Source organism: Acomys russatus, chromosome 12 (assembly GCF_903995435.1).
Source record: "Acomys russatus chromosome 12, mAcoRus1.1, whole genome shotgun sequence".
In the NCBI taxonomy this organism is placed as follows: Eukaryota; Metazoa; Chordata; class Mammalia; order Rodentia; family Muridae; genus Acomys; species Acomys russatus.
The window spans coordinates 27,685,232-27,711,782 of record NC_067148.1 but is presented as its reverse complement, the minus strand read 5'-3'; the positions used below and the strand labels follow the sequence as shown (position 1 = coordinate 27,711,782).

At 51.3% G+C, this 26,551-nt stretch overlaps 1 protein-coding gene across 9 annotated transcripts in view; it reads right to left on the bottom strand.

The window, feature by feature from the left end:
* Window positions 1–26,551, bottom strand: part of Tns1 (tensin 1) — a 211,186-nt gene that overhangs the window by 113,019 nt on the left and 71,616 nt on the right. Inside the window, exon 1 of one of the 9 annotated variants that reach the window (XM_051154103.1) lies at window positions 10,017–10,122. The exons of 6 other annotated variants lie outside the window; for them this stretch is intronic. Coding sequence is in view for 1 of the 3 variants with exons in the window: in XM_051154101.1 (XP_051010058.1) it covers window positions 8,175–8,246 (72 nt within the window). In the remaining 2 variants the exon portion in view is untranslated. Of the gene's footprint in view, window positions 1–3,691; window positions 4,518–8,174; window positions 8,624–10,016; window positions 10,123–26,551 lie in introns of those variants that run through there. 2 more of the 9 variants (XM_051154101.1, XM_051154106.1) reach the window with 2 other exon arrangements.

Genomic DNA, 26,551 nt, shown 5'->3' with positions numbered 1-26,551 from the left:
GCATAAGCTTCAGACATCTGAAAGCCATTCCTGCAGAAACTTCTGACCCACACATGGCAGAGGCAATAGTGAGCAATGGATGAAGCTGGCCCAGAGCCCCGGAAGCAGGAGGTCCCTAGGGCAGCGCAGCCCGGCCTCACGAATCTCCTTCAAGACCATCTGTGGCGAGAGGCAGGAAGCCCTTCTTGCTCCCAATTAGCCAGCAACAGAGACTTGAAGCAGGGCCAGCCCCAAGGCCAAAGCAAGCCTGGCTGTAACCAGCATTGTTTAGCTCTGAGTGACGCATATCCACCCCAGTCATGTTTCCTTGTTCCCGGGAAAAGCTAAGGGATGCACACGGACCGGACCGGGAGGCAAGGGTAGGAAGGACAGCAACAGTCCTGGTTCTCACTGCCTCAGAGAGCGGGCAGGTTAAAGACGAGGAGAGAAAGTGCTCATCAGATAGAGACTTCGTGACCCAGAGACACCCACAGATGGCATGGCAGTGACCACACACAGCTCTCGATGCCCCAGGCGATACATGCTCCACATCCAACGCACACACACACACACACACAGCACCACTTTGCCAGATGCAAAGTCACTCCCTAGTCCTCTGACCTCACCCAGAACAGGCTCACGAAGGCACTGCCAACATATCCAGCTGCCTGTGTGACCCAGAGCACTGGGAGCCAGAGCCAGGTGCAGTGGAAAGCCAGATGTGGGAAAGAAGATGTAAGGGAATTGGAGGTCTGAGGGTCCATGAAGCACCATCAGATCTCTGTACCCCTACCCCACCCCCAATACCTACGGAACCAGGCCCTCTACTAAAGCCTGAGGCAGTAACAGACTACCCTTGGATTTGAACTTGCCAGTTGCCTGAGCCCTGCACAGAAGAGAGAATACACACACACACACACACACACACACACACACACACACACACACACACACACACCACACACACACGTATGAGCAGAGGGCTGGAAAAGTCAGAACCAAGCATCACAAGAAGGGTGGGTCTGAGTGGAAGGTAAACAGCCTCAAAAGTATGCAGGCACCAAAACAGGAATTTTAGTATCTGGATCTATTGGACCAGATACAAGTGATTCCCCCATTTTCCACAGGAAGCCACCCAAACTTAAAACAAGAGAGAGTTGTCCAAGGTCTCACAGCTGAGAGGGGCTGAGCCCAGAAGTGCGGGACTGCAAACTCCGAGCAAGTTAGATGCCACTGCGGACCAAGTCGAGAAGGGGTGGGGCTAATACAGATGTAATTAGGGGTGTGGCCAAGGCTTGGACCCAGCCAGGACCCTCTACTCCAAAGTCCAGAGGTCTGCAGTGTGATTCAGCTACCTCTGGGGAGCATTCCAGAGCTGCAGTCCCACTCTTCTCAGCCTAACGAGCCACCTGCTCTAGACAAACCAAACCGTTACTCACAAGTTACTCACTCTGCCTTGGCATTCAACCTTGCACGTCCACTCTGCAGATCCCTGAGAGCAGTCATGGAGAAGCCAGAAGATCTGTGGCTCCCCTCCCTCCGGCCAGAACATCTCCAACCTGAGTCACAGGGACACACCAGACTCTGGCCTGCTCACAGTAACAGCTGCCGCCCCTCTGCTCTGTTCCAAGAAACAGATGCCTAGAGCAACGGTCACAGGTCACCGTCCCCAGGCGCAGAACAGCCCAACCCAGGACTAGAAGGGAGCTTCCCAGGACCAGAAGGGAGCTTCCCAGCATCTCTGCCAACATCCCAGGGGATGCTGGAAGACACTCAAGAGCGCAGCCTCTACTAGACAGATCTTCCCAGGCACAAGAACAGGAGGCTACGTTCAGAAAGCTCTGTGGCTAGAAGGAGAACATTTGGTTAAGCCTAGCCTTTTATTTCACAGGTGAGGGTGCTGATGCCCAAAGTTCCAACATCGAAGTAGGCAACCAGCTGCCTGGCCTCCACCTCTGCCCCACCCCCACTACCCTGAGTCCTTCCTCCACACTCAACAACAACCCTCCTGCCTCAGATTGGGGCGATCTCCCCAATTCTACTCTCCACAGAGTTGTGGTAGTCCCCACAATGGGGGATAGCAATTCAGGAAGGTAAGCGAAGCTCTGGAGATACTGTGGATACTGGAGATACCTGTCACTAAGAGATTTGGGGCTCAGGTTAGGGCCAGAATCAGGCATCAGTCTTAAAAGCAGGAGACAGAACCCAGGACCTCTGGCTGCAGGTTGAAGACCTCTGGAACAAGACAAGGAGTGGATTTCTTATGGTCCCAGCTGGGGAATTTCAAGAGTCCTGACTTCCTCCTACTCTCCTCTCCTCTGTCATCCCCACCCCCTCCTCACCCCTAATCACCGGGGTTCCTCTGCTCTGGTACTCAGCTCAGCCACAGAGCTTAGAAGCAGCAGCTGCAACATATGTGGTGGTCCAAGGAGTATCTAAGCCTTCGGAAGAGTTCATCCATCTCGTGTGTTCTCCCATCCCTCTCTAGGCAGCTGCTACATTCAGCCCCAGCCAGAAGCCTTGCACACCCCCTCTGTTGACCTGCTCCAGCCCCCAAGAACAGCAGCAGCCACAGTGACAGAGGTTACAGAGTATGGAGCAGGCCAGCCCTGCGTCTCTACTTCCCATACTCAAATAACTCAAGAAGAGCACTGGTGGCTTGAGTAAGCTGCCCATGGTTGTCGCTGCCTGTCAGAGGTAGAACTGGGATTCAAACCCACACAGTGGGGCTGCGAAGCCTTTGACTTAACCCCAAGGCCAACCATCCCCTCATGATAACCCTCACTTTAAGAACTGAAGGTTCTTGAGATGCCCTCTCCACTCTCAACCTACAGTGCTTGAGCTCTAGTTAACTGTGGTGTGCTGGCATGGGGCCTTTGAGCAGCTCAACGTTTCTCCTGGTTTTAAACAGGCTGCCCCTGCCCCCACACTCACTAGCCACTTCAAGTCAGACTAGGCACTCCTGACTTCCAGCAGGCAGGTTCCTCCACCAGACTAAGGGATAGCCTTGACCATTCATTCATTCATTCATTCATTCACTCACTCACTCACTCACTCATTCATTCAACACACAGTGGGCCTACTGTATTCTAGGACCCATAGTAAAAGATAGGAGCTTCTTGGCACCTTAGACATCTACGAAGCCTGCTATCTACCCTCACTCCACCTTGTTTCAACACAGCTCATTAAGAAGCCTTGCTGGGGAAGGCTCCCACAGCCAGCAGGCTCTGGTCTCGGGCACAGGAAGAAGTCAGGGGTCAAGGGACACAGTAACACCAAGAGGACTTTTCAGTCCCATGGGTTAAAGACACAGGTGCAGGACTCCAGGAACACAGGTCCTGTGCCCTGTCCAAGCCCTTCCTAAGCCAAAACCCCATCATGTTGCCACTATATAAAAATATCTCTGCTGCTCCCAACTTTGACTTGGCCCAGGAGGTCTCTTACCCTTTGCTACCCAAGCAAGACCTCTGGGCTCTCCCCAAAGCCACTCTTTGTCACAGGTTCCCTCTTAAAACCACATTTACCATGCCGAGCATTTTGCAATTTTGTTTCAACTCCCCAACAGCACACAAGGCTGTTCTGGAATGTGAACCTCATCGTACAGGCTCAGACACTGAGGCTGCTGAGCCAATGTCACACAGGGAGTAAGTGATGGAGCTGAAAGGGACCGAGCCATTACATTACCCATACTTACTTGCATGCCTCCGCATACCTGAGATCTGTTGGTGGGAACAGCACCACTCCTGCACTGCCTTGGGTCAGGGTGCCCCCAAGGGTGGAGACCCTTCGTAAAACTCCTTCTCAACCTTCAAAACCCATCTCAAATGGCTCTTCCTCTCAGAGGCCTCAGCTACCCCATCAACTCACATAACCAGCTTCCTGCTTCCCATTCGTGCTGCATTTTGCAAAAAAGCTGTCTACTCCCCTTTGCCTCCGACTAGAAGGTGTCTCACTGGCCTTTCCAGCCCCATATCTGGCACCCTGCCTGGCACAGAGTGGATGCCCTAAAAGGCTGTTAATGTGAAATCAGAATGGCCCCCAGGCCCAGTTGGATTGGCCCTGGCTCCTGGCCTCCTCGGCAAGCTCATGGGCATTGCTGGACCCAGGGAACCAAACCCAGCAGCCCATCTCCTCCAGACCCAGATGGCTGGTCTCAGACTCCCCCTCCTTCGCCCAGCCCCTCTCTGCTTCACCAGCTCTGTGATTCTGGGAGTCTCAGCCGGTGATTAGGGCCCTAATCAGGCAGGACTTCCTGCCAGCCACTGCCAGAGGTGGGGGCGGGGCAAGAGGGAAGCAAGGTCAACCCAAGGTGAAGTTTCACAGCCAGAGACCCAAGCAGCCCCCACGCCCACACTCCACACTTTCGCAGCCCCCAACACTACACCTCTCCAACCTTTTGACTGTTAACTCAGGGCACTTGAGGGACTCAGCCATGGAGAAAAACCAGGACAGCCAGAGATCTGTTTGGTCAGATCTCACCCTACCTTGGGTCAGATTGCCCCTGGGATGGAGACCCTCTGTGCATTTCCTGTGGAGCCTCAGCCTTAGCCCTGGCCCCTGCTGACACCAAGCCCGACATTGAACCTCAGCCCACTCCCTGAAGAGTGGTTATGGGCCAGCTGACTGCCTAGGCTTCTGGAGGGTATGCTCAAAGTGAGGTCCATTTCTCATCTCTCAAGGAGGTTATCTAGAAGGGCAGGGGGCAGAGCCTGGCTGAGGAGGGAAGCCAGAGAGAGCCCTCCCAATGCTTGTCATGATCAGCCTAGGACCAGTCTTCCTTCAAAAGAACCCTTAATGTTTTCTGCAGCTGCAACTGGGCGGGCCAGGGGTCCGGAAATGGTGTTCACCCCTGACCCAGAGCAACCTCAGCAGCCTCCCGTGTGGGGATCTCTGGGTAAAAGAGCAGGCCAAGAGGCTGATCCTTGGTGGGGGGAATGTCAGAGACACTAGAAAGCCACGGAACCCCCCCCCCCAAAAGGTAAAGGCCTGAGAGGGAATGGAGTGTGGCCAGGAGACCTACTGACCAATCTTCAAAGCTCTCAGCTCCTGTGTACACACAGGAAGGGCTGGGGTGGTTATCCCCACCCCTTACCAACAAGGGATTGAATTAGACTGCGGCAAGAGGAATGCCAGTTAGACTTCAAGGAGCCCTGGAGGGTCTAAGCCAGTTTGCAGTGGTTACCTGGGAATTCCACTTGAAAACATAAACGCCACCCCTATGGCTAAGGTGAAGGATATAGCCTGTTTGTAGGGAAACAGAACAGGCCCTTGCCAAGCCTGGGAGCTTCGCACACAGGCAGCAGCTGTCTGAAGGGTGGGAAGGCATCCCAAAAGAGACTTGTTTACTGGGATGGCAATTTTCTCAGAGTTCTCCATAAACACACATCTGCCCTGGCTCCCTGGGGAGACAAGTCTGAGGTTCCCTCAGCTCTAGGCCGGCCTTCTAACTGCAGACAGAGGCAAAGACAGGGAACAGAAGACACTGCTCTGATACTAGCAGCCCTTAAAGGAAGTCCACGGAATCCTGACCTATAGTCTCTCCAGTGTAGGGAAGGAACAACTAGCAGGAGAACAGGGCCAACCAAGGGGCAGGCTTTGGAATGAGTGACACCCACCAATAAGAATGCTTACTAACAAAGAACATTGGCTTTCCGTTGTTGTTTTGGATGTTTGTTTTTGAGACAGGGTTTTGTGTATCCCAAGCTGACCTTGAACTTACAAGGTCATAGATTATCTTGAACCCTTGATCCTAAGCCTCCACCTCCCCAGTGCTGGTATTACAGGTGTCCACTACCATGCCCAACTCATGCAGTGCTGAGAAAAGAACCCAGAGTTTTGTGTGTGCTAGGCAAGCATGCTACCAGCTGATCCATAGCCCATATTTCAAATCGCTTTAAATCAATTCATTCATTCAACCCCTATGTCCATGCCAGGAGGCAAATACTACTGTGCCATTTTAGAGAGGAGACTGAGGCTTAGAGAGGCCTAATCATTTGCTGAGACCACACAGCTATAGGCAGGAATGGTTGCCATGGGTAGGTCCCCAGCAGGCTGGCTCTAGCCTCATGCCCTCTCTCTGCCTTGCTCTGTTCTTCAGAGGAAAAGCAGCATTGTTTGTAGGCTTACAGCTCTCCAGCAGACCTGTCCCAAACCCTCAGTCTTCCAGCCTCAGTTGGCACCCAAAGGCATCCCACTGAACAGGCAGGGAGCACCAGTGCAGACAGGTGACAGACAGAGGTGAGAGGCAGCAACACTTGAGGCAAAAGAGGCCCATGTTCACTTCAAGAGAAGGCGAGGAAGGTCCCTGGAGGAAGTTCCCAGTGGGAGCGAGAGGAGAGCTCACAGAGGCCCTTCTGGGCCCTCATCTGGTCTGGTTGGATCCCTGGAGCCACTGTTCTGCACCAGTCCCTGGCCTACCCCATGCTAGGGCCTGAGCTGTAGGCTCAAAGCCCTAAAAAGGCAGGGAACACACAGCCTGTCCTGCAGGAGCCCTGTAGGAGGAAGCTGTCCGGGGCACTAACCCGGTCCCCTCTCATCACAGTTCCAACTCCCCCAAGGTGAGGACAAGGAGGGAGACAGCCAAGAGCACCCCCCTAAGCAGAGAACCAGCTGCCCTAAGGACTCTAGCTGCCAGCACAGGGTGTCCATGGAGGCAGCCCAGGCTGTGAGGCTGGCATCCCTGCCACCCCCACCATTCCTTTCCCAGCTGGCTTATGCCCACACCTCTACATGCCTAATAGCTCTGGAAAGCTAAAAGCAAGCCAGCCAGCCAGGGATCCGTGGAGCCAGAGGCCTCAGGGGATAATGCTGGGGACAAAGTAGAGGCCTGTCCCTCCCCAGTGTCTAAAAACATCCTCCCCGCTCCAGCCCGTAGTCATGATCCGTTCTGATTTGTTTTGTTGTTTGTTTTTGTTTCTGTTGGGGGCGTGGGGGCTCTACCTGTCTTCTGGCAATTTTCTATCCTTCATCCTAAAACCTCAGTTTCCCTTTTTAGGGTGAAGGAAACTTAAGTGAGAGGCAACAGTGGACCAGCTGCTCAGTGGATGCCTCCACTCAGGCCCTCACATCCCTCCCCTGCTCTACCTCATCACTGGGTTCCTTTCATCCATAATGGGAAGTGCTCTGATTAAGAAGCCTCCCCTATCTCCTGGCTGTAGACAAGGGATACAAGGTAGACAATGAGAAGAACTTCCTCTTCAGAAAAAGCCAGACGGGTGAGAGGTGCTGCCCTGATTGGAGGCAGAGGGCCCTTGCGCAGGAACTCCAGACTCTGGCTCCATGATTAGGAAGAGCACAGGGGCCACAGGCAGGCCACAGAATTGCCTGTGGGGCTAGGCACGCTGAGCCAGAAAGGATGGCACCCAGGGAGGGTCCTAAACTCCAGGGAGGCAGGCCATGGGGACTCTGCTTCCCTATAAGAAGACCCCCACAACACTGAGTTTGGGGAAGTGTTCCCCACACACACACACATTGCCTCTCTTTCCCAGAGAAAACAGGTTTGAGGAGGCCACAGGGAGGTCACCTGTCCCTCTCCTACTGGTCCAGAGAGGCCCTTGAGAACAAATGCCCTTGGCATGTTCCCACCACCACCACCTCAACCACCACACACTGGTTATTACACAGGCCATTTAGTGAAACCTTCACAACCCTGAAGTATTTGTAAAGAGGGAAACTGAGGCCCGCCCCTGCTCCTGAGTCTCAGAGTCTGGCATCTCTGCCCACCAACCCCAACAGCTGAGAAAGCTACTCTGCACTACTCAGGGCAGGGACTCAGAATATCCAACATGGAAACCACTCCTTGTCCTCAGACCTGTGATGCATGCCATCCCCTCCCCTTTACCCTGTGGCATACGGCCATGGGGGCAGGGGTGGGCATCCAGCCTTTGAGGAGTTAACCACGGGGCCAAGCAGAGTGGCCAAGAGGAAGCACTTCACAACAGCAGGGCAGGAAGCAGCTGGGGCAGACCTGATGGGCAGTCAGCTGTGGGTGCCAGGGAGAGGCACATGCAAGGGCTCTCTATCCCCCCAGTGCAGGCAGGGAGGGTGACCCTGTGAGTCCCCACCCACGCCCCAAGCCCAAAGCCACAGCTCTGATCCCCCATTCCAAACCCCTATTCCAGAGCCAGAGAATTCCCCAACTCTAAGACTCCCAGGACCTCAACATCCCCAGAGACCTTAAAGGTCATCTTTCTCACCACATCTCCGCACAGGAATCTTTCCACAGCATCCAGCTTGTACAAACTGCTGCCTTGGGACAGGCCACTCATTACCTTACATGAAAGCCCACCCTCTCGCTGACCAGCAAGAACTGCTGGGAGCTCCTGGTTAAACCCTCCTTCTCCCAAGACAAGTTCTCCATCACAGCCAATCCTCTCTTGCTCCCTGAATGCAGTCTGTCAGTGCTGGGTGCCCCCAGAACAGCAGCCTCCTCCCTGGTCTCCCAGGCACCTTCATCTCAGCCCACTCCTTCTGGCTTGCCACATTGAGGTCTTCTCTAGGCCTCCAAGGGAGGCAAGTAAGGAAGTATGTGGGGAAGGCTAGGAAAAGAGGGCCAGAAGTTCAAGGCCAGGACCAGGGGAATCTGAAACTTTCCTAGGCGGTCTCCTACATTACCCAAGAATCCTCAATTTCAGATCAAAGTCCTTCCCTTCCCTCCCTCTCATATACCCTGCCCCACTCCTCCTCTCAACCCCATCTCCATTGTCCATGTTGGGAACCCAGTGTTGGCACCCTGGAGGGTTCTCCCACCCTGATTTGGGCCAGAGGGGTTGGAGCTAAGGGTCCTCAAGCTGTAGTAAGCTTTGAGTCTTGGGGGAGAGCTAGGGTCTGAGAGACATGAACTGCCGCCAGCTGGCAAGGGCAGGAGGTACTGGAGGCCAAGTCTGAGCCACAATGGTCCCCACCCCACCTCCAGGCAGCTTCAGGAAGGGAAAAGGGCCCTCCCCACCACTTCTGCTAGGCCACACAGAAGGGCTTCCAAGAGAGAAGCCCCCATCCTCAAACATAGGAATCCTACTTTCCAGCTATCCCTTCTGTTCCCACAACTGCCTTCCTGACCTCATGATCCTAGAAAGTTCCCCCAACTAGTACCCACCCTGTCCCGTAATCTTTTGCCACACTCCTACTGAAAGCCCAGCCCAAGATCCCTGCCCTCCCCCCCCCCCAACACCCCTTTCAGCTTCCTCTACTAGGGCAGAGGCCAGCCTAAAACATCTGGGCAGGCAATATTGGCTTTGGTCCTGAGGTTAGCTCTGGGTGGCTTCTCCAAGCTTGGCAAGGGGTAGCCAGCAGGGGACCAGTGTAGGGGGACCCTGTCTGTTCATTAACCACCTGGATTAGACATTTCTGCCCAGAGGGGTGAGGAAGGAATGAGCCTACTGGCTGGGGGAGGGGCGAGGGGCACACATGCTAGGTAGTGAGTGCCCATGGCAAGAGGGCATGAGGACCCATGTACTGGTGGGAGGGCAAGTGTCGTTAGAGCTTTTGACTTTAACCCTTGCAGCCAGCCTCTCTCCCGAAACGCTGCACATATCTTGGGGACAGGGAGAGAGAGAGAGAGACCGACCTCAAAGAGAGGAAGGTATCCCAAAGAAGTTCCAGCCACTGACAGAGGAAAGACTCATGCCTTCTCACAGTCTTCTGCCTACTGAGCCCTGCAATGCCACTGAAGCCTGCAATGAGGAAGAAGTAAGCAGAAGAGACCCTCTCCTCAGCCCCCTTGCCTCTGGTGGTCAACGCTCCTCTCCACTCCCTGCTGTATAAAGCTTTGCTAACACCAGCAACTTAGCAGCACACAAAACTCATCCTGGAGCTGGCTCAGCGCTTGCAGGGACAGCCGCGCCCCAAACATCCCTCGCAGACCTCGGGAACCTCTGACAGGAGTACGGGTCACAAGTTGGCTAGCTTAGCCTAGAAGTGTGTCAGGGGAGGGACTGATTTCATCTTCTCCAAGTTTAGGACCAGAGCATGGTCCAAACATCAGTGCTCTTAGACTGCTGGGCTGCACAATCATACACTCACAGACCGCACCCGCTCACCTTTCCAAATGAGGAGCCACTGGGTGGCAGGCCAGGGCGGTGGGCAGAGGCAAAGCCGGTGGCTGGGCTGGCAGGAAGCTGGTGGCTCCCTGGGAGGCGGCGGCGGCAGCGGCAGCGGTGAGTGTGCTGGCCCAACAAGCAAGGGTAGCTGAGCCGGGTCCTAAGGCCGCTGCTACAAGCGAGTGAGCGCGCCCAGGGCGCTGCCGGCTCCCTCCCAGGCGGGCGGCCTGGGGCACCGCCTCCTTCCCGGAGTCAGCGCTCGCCCCCCACCGCCGCCTCCTTTAACCCCTGCTAAGCTCCGCTGCACAGACTGCGTTCCACCAGGCCCGCACCATGGTGCACTTAGGCAAGACAGCTCTCCAGCAGCTTCCTGGGGAACAGGCCAGAGGGTTTGGGGGATAGAGGTGGGAAGGGACACATAAGAGCCTATAGGAAAAATAGAACTGTAGGATCACTGCCACAGGGTTGCTGAGTGGTGGTAGCGATGCTGGTGCTGGTGCTGGAGCTGGTGGTGCTGGTGCTGGTGCTGGTGCTGGTGTTGCTGCTGCTGCTGCTGCTGCTGCTGCTGCTGCTGATGATGATGATGATGATGATGGATACAGAAGAACAAGCTGCAATTCCAACACACTTGGATACCAGCTACCAGCCATCTCCCTTCTGAACCTGATTTTTCCTTGGCTGTCAAATGTGTTGTTTTTTCTTTTTTCCTGGAGTGAGTTGAGATGTATGTTCAAAACTCAGTGGAGTTCCAGTGCACAAAAGGCACACTTCCATTCTCTTTAAAATGCACCCAAAAGAGGTTGGAGAGATGGCTCAGCAGTTAAAAGCACTGTCTTCTCTTCCGAGGTTCAATTCCCAGCAATCACATGGTAGCTCATAGCCATCTGTAATGAGATCTGTTGCCCTCTTCTGGTGTGCAGGCATACATACAGGCAGAACATTGTATATGTAATTTTTTTAAAAATGTATTCCAAAAGCTGGGCATGGCAGTGCACTCCTTTAATCCCAGCACTCAGGGAGGCAGAGGCAAGCAGACCTCTATGAGTTCAAGGCCAGCCTGGTCTACAAAGTGAGTCCAGGACAGCCAAAGCTACACAGAGAAAGCCTGTCTAGGGGTGGGGGGTTGGGGAGAATGCATCCAAAAAAAGTAGGATAGTGGACATGTCCTACAATCATACCTGTACCCTGGGTACTGTTTTCATGTCTCCTATGGACACCAAAACGGTGGCTAATCAGATCCCTTAAGTTTGCACCACTGAGCCTGTGCACAGCATCTTTTATGGTTGATTTACAGATAGGATCTCAGATAGGCCAGGCTGGGCTGGAGTAGCTGTGCAACCAAGTAAGACCTTGATCTTCAAATCCTCCTGCCTCCATCTTCCAAGGGCTAGAATTATAAGCATGGGCCACCCATGGCCAGTTTTATGTGGTGCTGGGGATTTAAACCAGGACCTCCTGCATGCTAAGCAAGCTCTATCCCACCTAAGCCACATCCCTAGCTGCCCCGCCTCCCTCCCCTCTAGAAGACTTGTAAAACCTAGGACCCTATAAACGCTCTCTGTAAGTAGTAGCTGTGCTGGGCTGTTTAAGGAAGAATGACACCAGTATAACCTCTGTACTTGTTCAGGACACTCACAAGTTCTTTCCCAAATATTTTCAATCAGCAGCTATTGATTCTGTGGAGAAGAACCCACCAGTTTGGAGGGCTAATTATATATCAAAACATTTGCTGAATCTAGGGAGCCCCACAAAACACAACCAGTATAACTTTCTGTGTCTATGGAATGTGTTTATACTGAAAATAATGAAGAAGAAAGCACTTGAAAAGTTTGGGTCACCATAAAAATGATAGAAGCAGACTCATGAAAATGTTATGGATGGAGCTTGCTATGTAGACCAGACTGGCCTTAACTCACAGGCCCCTGCCCCTGCCCCTGCCCCTGCCCCTGCCCCACCCCAAGTGCTAGGGACAGCTAGCTTTAGTTGTCAATTTGACATAATCAAAACAATCAGGAAGAGATCCTCAGGGAGGGTGGTCTACATGGGGTTGGCCTGTAAGCATATCTTTGTGTGTGGTTTTTTTTAGGGGGTCCTATTTAACTTCATTAATGTGGGAAGATCCAGCTTACTGTGGGCAACACCATTCCCTAGGCAGGAGCTCCTGACTTGAATAAGAATGGCGAAATTAATGGAGTGAGCACAAGCAAGCAGGCACGCAAGGATACATGCATATTTTCCCTCTCTGCTCTTGACTATGGATGTGATATGACCAGCTGTTTGAAGTTCCTGCCTCCATCCCATACATACACATATAACCCCCAGGGACGGACTCCTCTTTCTCCCTTAGGTTGGCTTTTCTTAGGTATTTTTCTTTTCTTTTTTAATTTATTTACTTATTATGTATACAGTGTTCTGCCTGCCTGTGTTTCTGGACACCAGAAGAGGGCACCAGATCTCATTATAGATGGCTGTAAACCAACACGTGGTTGATGGGAATTGAACTTAGGACCTTTGGAAGAGCAGCCAGTGCTCTTAACCTCTGAGCCATCTCTCCAGCCCTCTTAGGGTATTTTTCATTTCATAATAGAAGAAATAAAACTAGGACAGAAGGACGCAGTCATTTGCCACAACCCCCACTGTCTGCCAGACACTTGAAGAGCCCTCTGCCTTCACTCACCTTGTTATCACAGCTGAGGACAAGAGCCTGAAGCAGTTAGGCAACAGAAGCTGTCAGAGGATTCGCAGGACAGGCCATGTCAGGAAGGAACCTGACATGCTGACCCTGGTCCCAAGCCCTCCAAGGTGTGTGTGAAAGGTCCATGCCTTCCCCATCTGAGCTAGGCACCCACATCCCAGAGCCCCAGTCTCCTCTGATGTGCGTAAATTTACACCCAAAGGACTTTGTGATGTTTTTATTCATCCAGCTGAATCCCACCCAACCCATCCCCTCTTACCCCCACCTGGAGTAGGATAGCAGGAGCCACCCAAAGGGAGGGGCAAGACTTCAGACCACCTGAAGTCAGAGCCACAAGGACCACCAGTACCCCAGTAATAATAAAACCTCTTGGGGATAGGGAAGAAGGGATGCCTCCTTAAGAACTTATATGGGAAGGGCAGAGAGAGGCAACATCACCTTTCCCCTATCCCCTCTCTCCTCCTTATTCCCCATGACTGCCCAGATGGAAAGAGTTCAAATCCCCATACTGCCAAGCCCAGCGTCTCAAAACTCACAACCTTGAAAGCAGCCTCAGCTCCTCAGTGTATACATACATATGCCGCCCAAGGATGACAAACAAATGATAAACTTTGTGGGGACGCTGGCTGAATCTCCTCCTCAGCCCCATACCAACTCTGGATCACCTCGGCCTGCTTACTTCCTATCTTCCTACTAGACTAGGGTCCCCCCTGGAGCTTGGGCAGCCCTATCCAGTTAAGCACTTAGCAGATACCATGTTAATTCCAGCTCTGTCTCCTCTTTTCCTGGGTAATCAGCATACACGTGGGACCCGGTCTTACTTTCAGGTCCCAGAAGCTTCTGTCTCCTCCTTTATACCCACACCACAGTCCCCCAACTGACATAAAATAGTCACTGCTGTCCCAGGCCCAAGTTTGATCCCTGCTCTCCCTCAGGTAGTTCCAGGAACTCTGAGAAACAGTCCCAGTGCCCCACCCCTTCTCTCTCTCCTCTCTCTCTCTCTCTCTCTCTCTCTCTCTCTCTCTCTCTCTCTCTCTCGCTCTCTCTCCATCTTTCAGCTTTGACTTTCATGCCTTTCTCATCCAGTTGTTTCTTTTTCTCCCCGCTAGCATTCAAACCCCACTGGGCTTACCACCTTCTCCTCCATCAATGGCATGGCTTTAATGGGAACACCATGACAAGACCCCTTCCTTCTGGCTGAGAGCTAGGCAGCCTTTTTGTGATCTTTAAGTGCAGTTTCTTTTGTAGGTTATTGTTTGTTTTTGGAGACAGGGTCCCATAAGCACAAGCTGGCTTCAAGCTTGCTCTGTAGCCAGAGACCATCATCAACTTCTGATCCTTCTCTCTCCACCTCTGGAACGTGGGAATTCCAGGTGTGCGCCACCCTATGTGGTTTCTTCAGTGCTGGTGACCACACCCAAGTAAGCCTTCACTTTACATGCACGGTAGTCGAGCACTCAATTAACTGAGCTACATTCTGCCCCTTCACTGCAGGGTCTGTGCTCACTCATTTAGGAATCTTGCCATTCTGAACAGGACCCTCTTTGAGAACCAGGAGAGGATTAAGTACTCACCTTCATGGTGGCCCTTCAGTGGCCTTCTGTTGGTCCTATGGGCTCTGTCTGTCATCTGGCCCCACCTAATTGTAGGAATGACTTTCAAACCTTTATCAGGAAAAGAGTGCCTAGGATGATAGCAGTAAGATGGCAGCCAATGGAGGGGGACAGCTCAAAGGAAGAAGGTGACACACCAAAGGCCGTCAGGGAACAGTAGCATCAACAGTGAGTGGCATCCTAAGAGGCAGCCATGGGGCTGGAGAGTAAAGTAGGTAACTGGCAGGGACTTCAGCACACATGGGACCTCTAGGGCCACCATGAGCAACTACTCTTGTGCCTCCCCACATCTGCACTCCTATGACTAGAGGGAATGCAAGGTGCTTAGGAGAAGCTGGGTGGTGGGGGCACACCCCTTTAAACCCAGCACTGGGGAGGCAGAGGCAGTTGAATCTCTGAGTCGGAGAACAGCCTGGTCTACAGAACAAGTTCCAGGACAGACAGGGCTACACAAAGAAACCTTGTCTCAAAAAACCAAAAACTAAGCAGGGCCTCCTCTGAGCCCTCCACACTTGTTCCTGTACCTCCCAGATGTTGAGTGAGGAAAGGCCAATTTGTATTTTTCCTTTGCTTTATCTACTTTATCCAGCACTCAGTTCAAGCACAGTACAGTCTCAGTGAATGTGAAATGAGTGAGTGAGTGAGTGAGTGAGTGAGTGAATGAATGAATGAATGAATGATGGCGAGATGGCCTGATGGATGATTGGCTAATAAATGGGCAAAGGGGACACTTGAAATCTCTAGGCAACCGTTTATCTCTAAAGCTGCACAATCACAGAAGAAGCAAGTCTGTGGGGATATGGGAAGCATCACTTTGATAAACGGAGGCCTCAGACACCTCTTGCCCTCCCCCGGGGCTGCAGCTGCTTAAGAGCTCTCTGAACTGCCCCCCTCCTCCAGCTATGCTCAGAAGCCTTTGGAGGTTTCTCTCTCTACCTCTGCCCAACAGCGACCCTTCTTTCCCAGCCTGCCTGCTTCCACACCTGGGTAGAACCTTGAACTCGGAGTCCCTAGCAACCATACCAGGGGAGTTGGAGGACTTGCAAGGAAAAGCTGGCCTTCTTCCTAATTTTCATCCCACCGTAACAGCACTTTCTGAAAAAGTGCTCCCTTCCCCCCCCCCATCCTCCCCACTGCTTCTCCAAACTGCCTAGGCTTTCCTTGTCTCCCCTCCTCCAGGCCCTGACTACCAAGGTTCCCAGGGTTTCCCAGCCCCCTTCAAGCCAGCCATGCCCTTTCCCTCCTCCCTCCCTCACATCCCCAAGCCTGGATTGCACATCTGGTTCCAGTTGTGGTTGGTCCATTCAGGGGCAGGCCTGGAGGTTTCTCATAAAACTGAGTAATAACCAGTGTCGGAGCCCCGTGGAGTTGGGGGGAAGGGAGAGCAAGAGGTTAAGTGTGAGGGTGGGAGAGGGGATGACAGTGGAGGTAAGGAGCCAGACCCCAGAAAGGAGCTAGCAGTGCCTGGCACCTAGCAGGGCCCACGAGTTGCCTGTTGGCTGAAGACAGGCTACAAAGACATATGAAAGCAAAAAGAAAAGAAAGAAAGCGGATGGGGGGGGAGCTGGGAGCTGAGAGAGGGGTACAAAGAGGGGTGACAGAGAGCCAGGGACAGAGCTGTGGGTGGAGCAACAGAAAAGCCATTGAGAAAGGCAGGGAGAAATGAATGGCCCATGTCAGACCAGGTGCTGAAACAAGCATTTCATTTGGAAGAAGAGGGAACAGGGGGCGAGAGTACACACGGGGGGGGGGGGGGGCGACAAAGGACACAAGAAGCAAAGAAAGTGCAAGGACAGGGATAGGACGCAGATGGGTCAAGACCTACTGTGATGGATGCAGTGTCCTGGCTTCACAGCACCAGATCCACAATGGTGGGTCATCCCAGAACTGTCTGCACTTTAATCAGCATCTAGCGACTGTTTACAAGGACTCTTTCCCCAACGTCATACACATGCCATGAATTTCTATGAGTGCCCCAGGGAATTCTGAGACATGGCTAGGATCCTGTCTGGCCTTAGACCTGAGCTTAGAGCCCTTTTGTAGGATCAGCCAGCAGCTGAGTATAGTCCTGTCACAACAGAGCACAACTGGGAACTCAGGAGGATACCTGGTCTGTGACCCCCCCCTACCCCCATACCCTCAAGATCACATCAAATGCCCCTATAGGAAAGAGTACTGCCAAAATCTTTTCATGATGGGGAAGTCACCCATTTTAGCACCTGAGCCCTACTTTCTCCTCCATCTCGGCCCCAGAGGGAGGGCACACTTGAGTATAAGTCTTCTTCCCTCAAGGGACAAGGGGAAAGGGACTGCTCTAGGCTCTGGCTTATGAAACACTCAGCTGGCTGCAAGCCAGACCCCAGGATCACCCGCTACAGCAGTCACTGTCTGTGCATTTGAGCTGTGCCCCTCCCTCTACAGCTAAGAATAAGTCTGGACTGTCCTCCAGGAGGCTTTATTCAGTGTTACCCCTGAGAGACCTCTTGCCAGGGTCCCTTCAGAGGTAACCCCTGAAGTCACATCTATACCACTGTCCCTAGGAGTCTCTTTCTTCTTCCCTTTCAGATGTTGAATTTCTACTTATTTGTGCCTTAGGGGCAGCACCCGGCTGTATTTACATCTTATTTACATATATTTGCATCACCTATAGGAATCACAGAATTACACTTGGGGGATGCAAATGCTTTCCTAGTCTCTGGTGACAGGACAGCAACGGCAGAAGATGCACTGGGAAGTAGCCTGTTCACTGTTCTTCCCCAAATACACACATGGGATGTCCCTCTCTTAAGCCTGCCTCAGTTTCCAGCCAGGAAAAGCACTTGGATCCAGCAGCTTCAGGACCCAGGGTAAGTGAAGACTATACCTTCTAGCTACAGCTGCCTCTCTGATAGCCTCCAAGGCTCCCTGGATGCTCTTGGGAGCACATTTCTAAGCAGATACTAGTCCTTGGCAGAAGTCACAGCACATAACCCTCCACTCTCACCCCACCTTCCCACCCTGTACCCCCATCTCTCCTGAAAAACTCAGCTTTAAAGCAGGGAGGTCCCCAGGGGCCTCCCTATCTCTAGGGTAGGAATCCTCATAGGCAACCCCTCCCCCTCCTAGCCTCCCTTTCCAGCAAAGTCTCTTGCCTGAATATGGATCCCTCAAGGGAGCCCTAAGACCCCTCCCTCACACGACCACACCATCCCAGAGCCATAGTCTAAGGAACCCAGACTACACGAGTGGAGGTTCCCAGCCCCAGAAAGGTGTTGGCAGAATCTTAGTGACAAGCTTGGAGATGGAAAGCCTAGTGGATTCCGAGCCAGCAAAGGGGCGCTGATTAATAGATCAATGTCAACTTCCTGACTTGCCAAAGGGCTCTGTCCTCTGCCTCAGCTTGTTCAACATACTTATCAGTAATGAGCCTGAGATGTGGGAGGGACACACAAGGGGTGGGGTAAGAAAAGAGCTAAGACGCCGAACTGAATTTAAAAACTAAACCGACTTTACACATGGGCCAGAACCAGTAAGGGAATTTTTCTCTTGGACTACTGTCCTCAACAATGGCTCAAAATTAAAAACAAACACTAATAATAATTCATTCCAGGAACATTCAACAATTTATGGCAAAAAAAAAAAAAAGTTCAATTTTGTTCATGGTAGGATATGACTGTCCTCAAAAGATGCCAGTACTTTTGAATGCCTTTGTAGAAATACAGAGTTTAGAACCAAGGAGATGAAGATTCCATACTGCTCCCTGTTGATCAGACGCTAGCAAAAATATCAGGGTCTCCCAGAGCATATCCAGAGGGCATCAATGATCCTAATAAATATCTGCTGGATAAGAGCACAAGGACCACTTCTTTATTTTAGATGACAAAGAAAAGATAAAGGCATATAATCAAATATATGAAGATGGCTTTGGGAAAGTGCGGCAGGGAGGTCTCCACCTCCTACCACCTCCTGTCTCTGCCCAGTATCTGTGAACCCCTGGGAACGTGGACCCATTCCCGGTCCCTATTGACTGCCCAAGAGACAGAAAAATCTAGGAGCAGCTACTATGAAGGGGACAGTCTTGTTCATGGCCAGGCCTGTGGACAGAGAATGGCCTCTGGGGAGTGTGCTGGCCACACCACAAACTGACCTTTGTACAGGCTGGCTGTTGGGCAAAAGAGAGGGGAGGTGGTCCAGATGGTGGCTGAGCACTTGGCTGGCACATGCTGTCCCAAGCAAGCCATTGCATTAGCCAACTGGCCTCTCACCTTCAGGGCTTCCACTGGTCCATTCTCAATAGCCCTGTGGGAACTTCCCCAGATGGACACCTTCAACCAAAGTCTGAGGTTACCCACTGGCCCCAGCCCAAGACCTCGGTCACTCTCCCTCTTCCTCTCTTTCCTGTTCTTCTCTAGAGATCTGCATAGCCTTTACCATTCTCACTCTCATGCATTAAGCCCCTTCCCCGCAGCCCACCCTTCTTGTCTCAAAATTACCCTCATCCCTCCAGAGTCCTACTCAAGACCTTGCTCTAGGCTGGAGGTCCAAAGCTGCTGCAGGTCTTGATAAGATCTCGCATTTAGGGCTGGGGAAGAGCTGGAGATTTCCCTCCTGAGGACTTTGGGTCTACCCTAGACAAAACAATAGTCATTTTCCTCCTAGAACCAGGATGCCAGCCCTCCTGACATGGAAGATTCAGGGAGACCTAGCCCTGGCCTGGCACTGGAGGGCAGAGCCCAGGCATGGATATTGCATGGACTGCCTCTAAACTCTACAGCCTACCTACCTATTTAGGAACTATGTTATTCAACAGCTCTGAGCACTGAGTGCATGGTCTGGGGTGAAGCAGTCCTCTCCTTTCACGGACACCATCATCACCCTCGTACTGGAACCATTCCTCCTCTAGCTAGCTACATAATCTATCAATCATATATCAATCTATCATGTATCCAGCATCTATGTTTCTATTTATGTCTCTATCATCTATGCATCATCTATGTATCTATTTATAATCTATCTATGTAACTATCTATAATCTAGCTATCACTATGTATCTATCTATAATCTACCTATTATTTATGTATCTATCTGCCTATCTATCATCTATGTATCTATCTATTTATCATCTATGTATCTATCTATCATCTACGTATATATCAGTAATCTATTTATCTTTCTCTTTGACCCTGTCTAATGACTGCTTAAATGTACCAAGTGCTTTTCAGATGTCTGACTTCACAGCTATTCATTCATTCTAAGCCTCTCAACAGCCCTATGGGCATAACAGTAACTGGCTATCCAATGCTTGAGCGGCTGGAACAGGAGGCTCATGAATCTGAAGCCAAGCTAGGTTGCATAGTGAGACCCAGCAACACTATTAAAGTGGCAGGGACCTCAGGGACTGTCTGGTGCATATCTTATCTACTGCAGGACCATCCTTGACCCAACAGAAACTCATTCTCTGCTTGCCCACAGCATCCTCTCTACCTAACATGGCTCCCATGGATACAACCTGCCTCCTGAAGTCCTTTCTCTGCTCCAAAGTACCAAAATCCCTGCAAAGCTTCACAAGAAACCACACCTAAGTGCACACATGCACATTGTCTCCAAGGAGAGTTTCTCCGCAGGCAGGGCATCCCCACTCAGCTTTCTTAATTTCTCAATCTCAACTATCCCTCTGGTTTGAATCTGTTCAAGTTGTTCATTCATTAATTCATTCATTCACTCATTCACTCATTCATCTATCCACTCATCACAGGCCCTGAGAGTTGCTTGTGGAAAGTCAGGCCACCAAACAAAGTCAAAAAGAGCCACTATCCTCAAGGCACACTGTCCTCAAGATCATAAATGTGGGAGACCCTGGAGAGACAGACACACAGAAGCCAAGCTACACACTTAGCACAAATGGTGGAAAGGGAAAAGGAGCCTTTGGTGGAGGAGTTCCCTAATATCTAGAATATCTAATATCTAGAAGCCTCTTGACCTGTCTACTTATATACTCACCACAGACAGAAGCTTGTATGAGCCAACTCATGCCTTAGTCTGACTCCCTCACCTGATGTGGACACTGCCCTGAGCTGACCATGCACAGCTGAGGGACTCACTTAGAGTTGAAACCACTTGCCCAAAGTCAGTAACTAGGACATGCCAACCAGGCAGTGGAGGTAAGACTTGACCTCCAAGACCAAACTCTCAGTTTGGCACTACATAATCTCTAAAGGTGTCAGAAGGAGCATTAAGACACACTTCCCATACTAACTCCTATTGTACACAGCCATGTTCGCACGCACACACATACACATACACACAGGCTTGCACGTGCATGTACACACAGGAAGCTGTGGCAATGGCCAAACTGCAGACTTTCAGCTTGTTCTTCTACACGGATGAGTTGATATCACCTTCAGACAATGGACTTTTACTCTAGTGGACTTAAAGGGGGCAGGAAGGTGGAGGAGATAGTGAGCAAGTACCTCCTCCCTACGGGTGGAATATGGCTTGGAATAATTGCTTGGAATATGGCTCTTCATGTTACCAATAAGACCAAAGATGGGGAAATAGGGTCCTCAAGTCCGCAAGCCCTAGAAGATGTTCATCAAGTTCACCCCAAGACCACCCAATCAGAATTCAGGCCAACCCTACTCATGTCAGAGAAAGTTGAAATTAAGGCCCAGAGAATATGAGTAAATCCTAGGGGACCCCAGGAAAGAGCTCTCTGGAGCTTTAATCTGGAACAGATTGGGGCCTCTGCAATCCATCAGCCCAAAGATGAGGAGGTGTTGGCCCCACCTGTAATGGAAGTAGGAGCCTCAAAATCAACTCATAGACCCAGGGTGGATAAAGGATGCTGGGGCCCAGGATCAGCACATTCCTGCTTTCTTCAAGAGAACCAGAGTTCAACTGGGCAGGAGAGGCAAGGGGGCAACAGCTGGAGCCCCTCCTCTGGGTGCTCTTCCCCAGGGACCCTGTGGGTGATTGTTTCTTGGAACATTGTGTTCAGGCTGTGAGTCTTGGCTGGAGTCATCTCCCCTGGCATGTCTCCAGCTGCCTGTTTAATAATGTACAGCCAACCAGCCATTAACTGCACATTAAAAAAAAAGTCAGTGGTTGTTTTTGTTGGTTTAGTTGAGGGGAGGTGTTTTGTTTTTGTTTTGTTTTACCCCTTCTTCTGATTAGTTAGTAGTAATTGTGAAAAATGTGTTTCTGAGGAAGGGCTGACCTCCAGGCCCGCTGCAGGCCTCACGTGCCTCAGCCCTCCCCGACCACTAAGCCTAGGCGCCAGAGTGCCTGCTCCACCTCTACTACACTGGTGACACCTTGACCTGCTCTCTGGAGACAAAATGTGGGACATTCTGGCAGAGCTGAGCCAGGACAGAGGAGTTGGACTCTGAGGGGCACCCAGTGCTTCCAAGGAATCTCAGAACTGTCTGGTCAGAGTTGAGAGCAGAAGGCAGGAGCTGGCAGGCCCACCAGGTGTGAAAAGCTAGAGGACCAAGTTCTTGTGGCCTGTCCTAGGGGGGATCAGGGATACTGGGGCCTCCTCCTTGGTTCTTCTCCTGGGCACCAGCCCTGTTCTCTATTTGAGTTGTGACCCACAGTGGATGCAGAGCTAGAAGGGGGACAGAGTCAGAGCCAAAGCTTTGGGGGAAGCAGTGTGCTGCACAAGAAGGTTCTAGGCTTGTTGCAGCCTGGGACAAAGCCTGCCAAGCTCTCCTTACTTCCCCAGGCTAGCAAGGTGCTGCTACCCTGTAACCTGAGCTGCGTGGTGCAGCATGATGTGCAGCATTCGGGAGTAGAGCCAGGTTCTTGTAGCTCTTCTCTGGTCCCTTACAACCCTTGGCCACCATGCCTCATCTCTAAGCTGAACTTTTCTCTCCTTGCTATAAGCAGAGTGTCCTTTACCCTGCCCAGGAATCCCAGTCAGGAAGTAAAAGTCAGTGGTGATGCAGATGTTGGAGTGGTGACAGAAGTGGTGGTGATAATGGGGATGGGGATGGGGATGGAAATGGTGGAGATGGAGGTGGTGGTGATGATGGAGATATAGGGGTAGTGGTGGTGACAGAGGTGCTGGTGATGGAGATGGAAGTGGTGATGGAGATGGGTATAATGAAGATGAAGATGGTGGAGATGGAGTTGGTGATAGAGGTGGGAGAGATGGAGGTGATGATGGAGATGCTGGAGATGGAGGTAGTAATGTAGGTGGAGGTGATGATGGAGATGAAGGTGGTGGTAGAGATAGAGGTGGTAGTGGTGGGGACAGAGGTGCTGGTGATGGAGATGAAAGTGGTGATGGTGATGGAGGTGGTAATGGAGGCGGAGGTGGTGATGACAAGGAAAATGGTGGAGATGGAAGTGGTAATGAAGATGGTAGAGATGGGGGTAGTAATGGAGACGGTGGAGATAGAGGTTGTCATGGAGATGGTGGAGATGAAGGTGGTAATAGAGATGGTGGAGATAAAGGTTGTCATGGAAATGATGGAGGTGGAGGTGGTAATGGAGATGGTGGAAATGGAGGTGGTGATGGTGATGGACATAAGTTGGTGATATAAGTAGTAGTGGTAGTGACAAAAATGGTGGTGATGGTGGTACTGTGGCATCATTCTGAAGTTTTGAATGTGTTCCACTTTCTAGAGTTTTCCCACTCAGTCTAACAAGTAGGAACTGTGACCATCACCACAATACAGAGGAGGAAAGTGAGCATGGGCAGGTGAATTCACTCACCAATGTCATAAGCTAGTGAGAGACAGAGACAGGCCTCAGAGCAAGGTGACATCGGGGCATCTTTGGTGTGTGTGTGTGTGTGTGTGTGTGTGTGTGTGTGTGTGTGTGTGTGTGTGTGTGTTTAACTGATGTAGTCTTGTGCAGCCTAGACTAGCCTTAAATCACTTATCTGGCTGAGGATAGTCTTGGACTGCTGATCCAGCCTCTCATCACTACCATATTTTTCAGATTATAAGATGCACCTGACCATAAGACACACTCAGTTTTTAGAGCAGTAAAATAATAAAAACAGTAAAAACAGCAATCAGACCATAATGCTCACCCTAATCCCCCCCCCATCTTTTTGGGGGAAAAGTCTCATGGTCCGAAAAATACAGTAGGATTAGGGTTAGGGTTAGGGTCCTATGGAGTTCCCAAGTGAAGGACACTAAGCCACAGACACACACACACACACACACACACACACACACACACACTCATTGTAGCATGCATGCAAGCATAAGTACCACATACTACATACATCTCACACATTGAAACTCACATACACACATACCTGCACACAGAGGCATGGTAACCATGCTCATGCACACATAACTACTCACACACAAAGGCCCTCAAAGAGCCACAATGGCAGGCATGCCCCCACAGGCACATGTGCACACAGTCCCATATACACAGGAACCATACACATGTGCAGACCCAGCCTCACACTCCACCCCTGCACACACACTCACTGGCACACAAACATGCCTGAGAGTTTTATACACAGTGGCTGGCCAGGCACAAGCACCCACAGGCTGTCTGGGCAGGCAGAGTTGGACAGGTGTCCAACATGCCCCCAGGGGGTTATTCCTAGGCAAGAAGGCTGCTGGCTAATAATACCACAGTGCATTCCTGGCCGAGATAAGCAGCCCCAAGCATCCCCGGCACGTTCCAGCCTCGATGTCTCACGCCTGTGGATTCCACCCACCCGCAGTGCTGTCCTGGGGCAGCACAGAAGCTGGCGCCACTGGGACACAGGCACCTTGGCAGGGGCCTGCCAGGAATCCTCTTGGCTTTTCCCTCATCTGGGTTCCTAAGGGTGCCCAGGATCGGTTCCCCTTAGAGGCACATTCATGCAGGAAAGGACAGAAGAGGCCTGTATTCTTGGTGAAGAGAGGGCTATGGGAAGCCATTCTGTCTTCAACAGTCTACTGACACCCTATTATACCACCTCCAGTGGCCAGACAGAGTCTGGGCTCAGGAAGATGATAGGAGCCACTTCCACATGGAGTTACAATATTTATGCCATGGCCTCCTCACCATAGCCTAATGCCACCATTGTTATTGTAGCTGTTCCTCAGACATTTAAAGAAGGTACTCAGGCTTTCTCCAGGCCTTTCAACTCCTCAGACTAGCTTCCTCCATGATCTCAAACTTGCCTCCCTCCTGGCCACTTTGATGGACTGGGCAGGTGAGGGAAAGCCCTCTTTCTGGTGAAAAACAAAACAAAACTGTTTCTTATAGGCCTAGGAATTGGTGCAGGCCCTTGGGGTGCTAATCAAGTAGCAGCCATTGGGGGGGGGGGCATTGTCTGGGGTGCTTTGGAATTGCCTCAAGGTGAAAGGGTGTTCCTGGATTATGGCATAGGACAGAACCCTCAGCCCCACCCTATCTCACCTCACAAGCCCCAGAGTCCCAGAGAGTCTGAAGGAAACACGAGCTATGAGGGGCCTCCTCCATCCACAGGAACAAGAGAGATGGGCCTAGACAAAGACCTGAGCTTTGGGGAATGAGGTAGAGTTTAGGGGTGCCATGAGCTACAGTATCCCAAAGAACACAACAGGAATGGGATGGTGGAGGCACAGAGGCCAACAAGAAGAAAAATGACAAGCCGCTAAGGATGACAACGGGACAAGCCAGACCTAAGGCGAGGGAAGGAGGAGAGGCGCATCTACCCCACCCCTCCCAACCCCGACCTCATTCGCACGCTGATCTAAAACCTGTGCATTTTTGCATGCGCACGCACGCACGCACGCACGCGCACAAAGAGACAGACAGACAGACAGAGTGAGTCAGAGAGAGAAATACCCAATACCAAGCATCTGTCTTGGTAACAGAGTTGGTGAGATCTAGCAGCATTCTGATTCTTCTGATAAGGACAGCATGGCCCGAAAAGGATGCCAGCTTTATCAAAATTCCCAGGACCCTTCAGTTTCCTAAAACATCAGTCATTCTGGTTAGCAGTACTGAGAAGTGATGAGTCCTGAGCAAGGAAAAGAGAGAAAGAAAGCAGGCTGGGGAATCCCCTGGAGGGTGACTTTCCCAGCTCCAAGAACATCTGTGGTGGGTAAGGAGGATCACACTGGCTCCCCGGCATGAGAGAAACAGCCAGGCTGGAAGATCAGGCCCAGAGGAGCAGGCCACCACGGAAGCACAGCTCAGAGATGGGCTTCCCACACCAACCCCCTATTGGCCAGTCCCGTACCCTGAAAAGCAACGAGCTGTGCTTCTCAGAGCCGACTGACCCATAGCCAGCCCCTCCACCACTGCCCACTGGCCATGCTCTGAGCGAGCCAGCATCCTTACATGGACATCTCGAGGACTAATGCTCATTGGATGAGCACCCAACACAGCGGGAGCTTCCCCTCCCTGCAGACTCTCCCCAAGGTGCTGCTCTAACCCCCAAACCTACTCCTCAAGGCAAGCACAATCAAGACCAGCTCAGGAGGCTGCAGGAAGGGGCCAGACATAGGTCCCCGATCGTAACCATTCGAGAGTCTGCAGAAAAGAGGGAGTGAAGGGATGGAGGAAGGCTGGGAGTACAACTAGAAATTAGGGTCCTGTGGGAGAAAGTGATCATACCTCATCAACTGATTGGCAGATCCTTAAAGGCAATAATGCAGATTAGCATCACAGTAGACCTAGGCTCCAACAAGCATTATTTCCAAGCTCTTCTGCTTGACCCAGAGCAACTGAGCGAGACAAGATGCTTTTAAGATAATCAGTGAAAACTGAACACAGACCCTGTAGAAGCTGATCTCAAGAAAGTATTATTAACGATGTTAACTGGGCTAATGGTATTACCGAAATGTTAAAATAAAGGTCCTTATCTGTTAACAACACACACTGAAGTATTAAAGATGATATCATGTCTGGGGCTTGCTTTAAAAAAACACTCCAACAAAAAGTAAACAAATAAATGTGGGGAAGAGAGGGTATAGGAAGAAAAGAAAGAAAAACAATACAAAATCAATGGTTGTTAAAGCAGAAAGATCAGAGGTCACTATAAAATTCCTGTGCACCTGTATATGTTTTAAATCTCCCACTTTAAAAAAGGGGGGCACAGCTGGAGAGATGGCTTGGAGGTTAAAAGCACTGTCTGCTCTTCCAGAAGTCCTAAGTTCGATTCCCAGCAACCAAATGGTGCCTCACAACCACCTATAATGTGATCAGATGCCTTTTTCTGGCGTACAGGTGTACATGCAGATAGAGCACTCATATACATAAGATAAGTAAATAAATATTTTTAAAAAGAGGAGCAGGCGTGG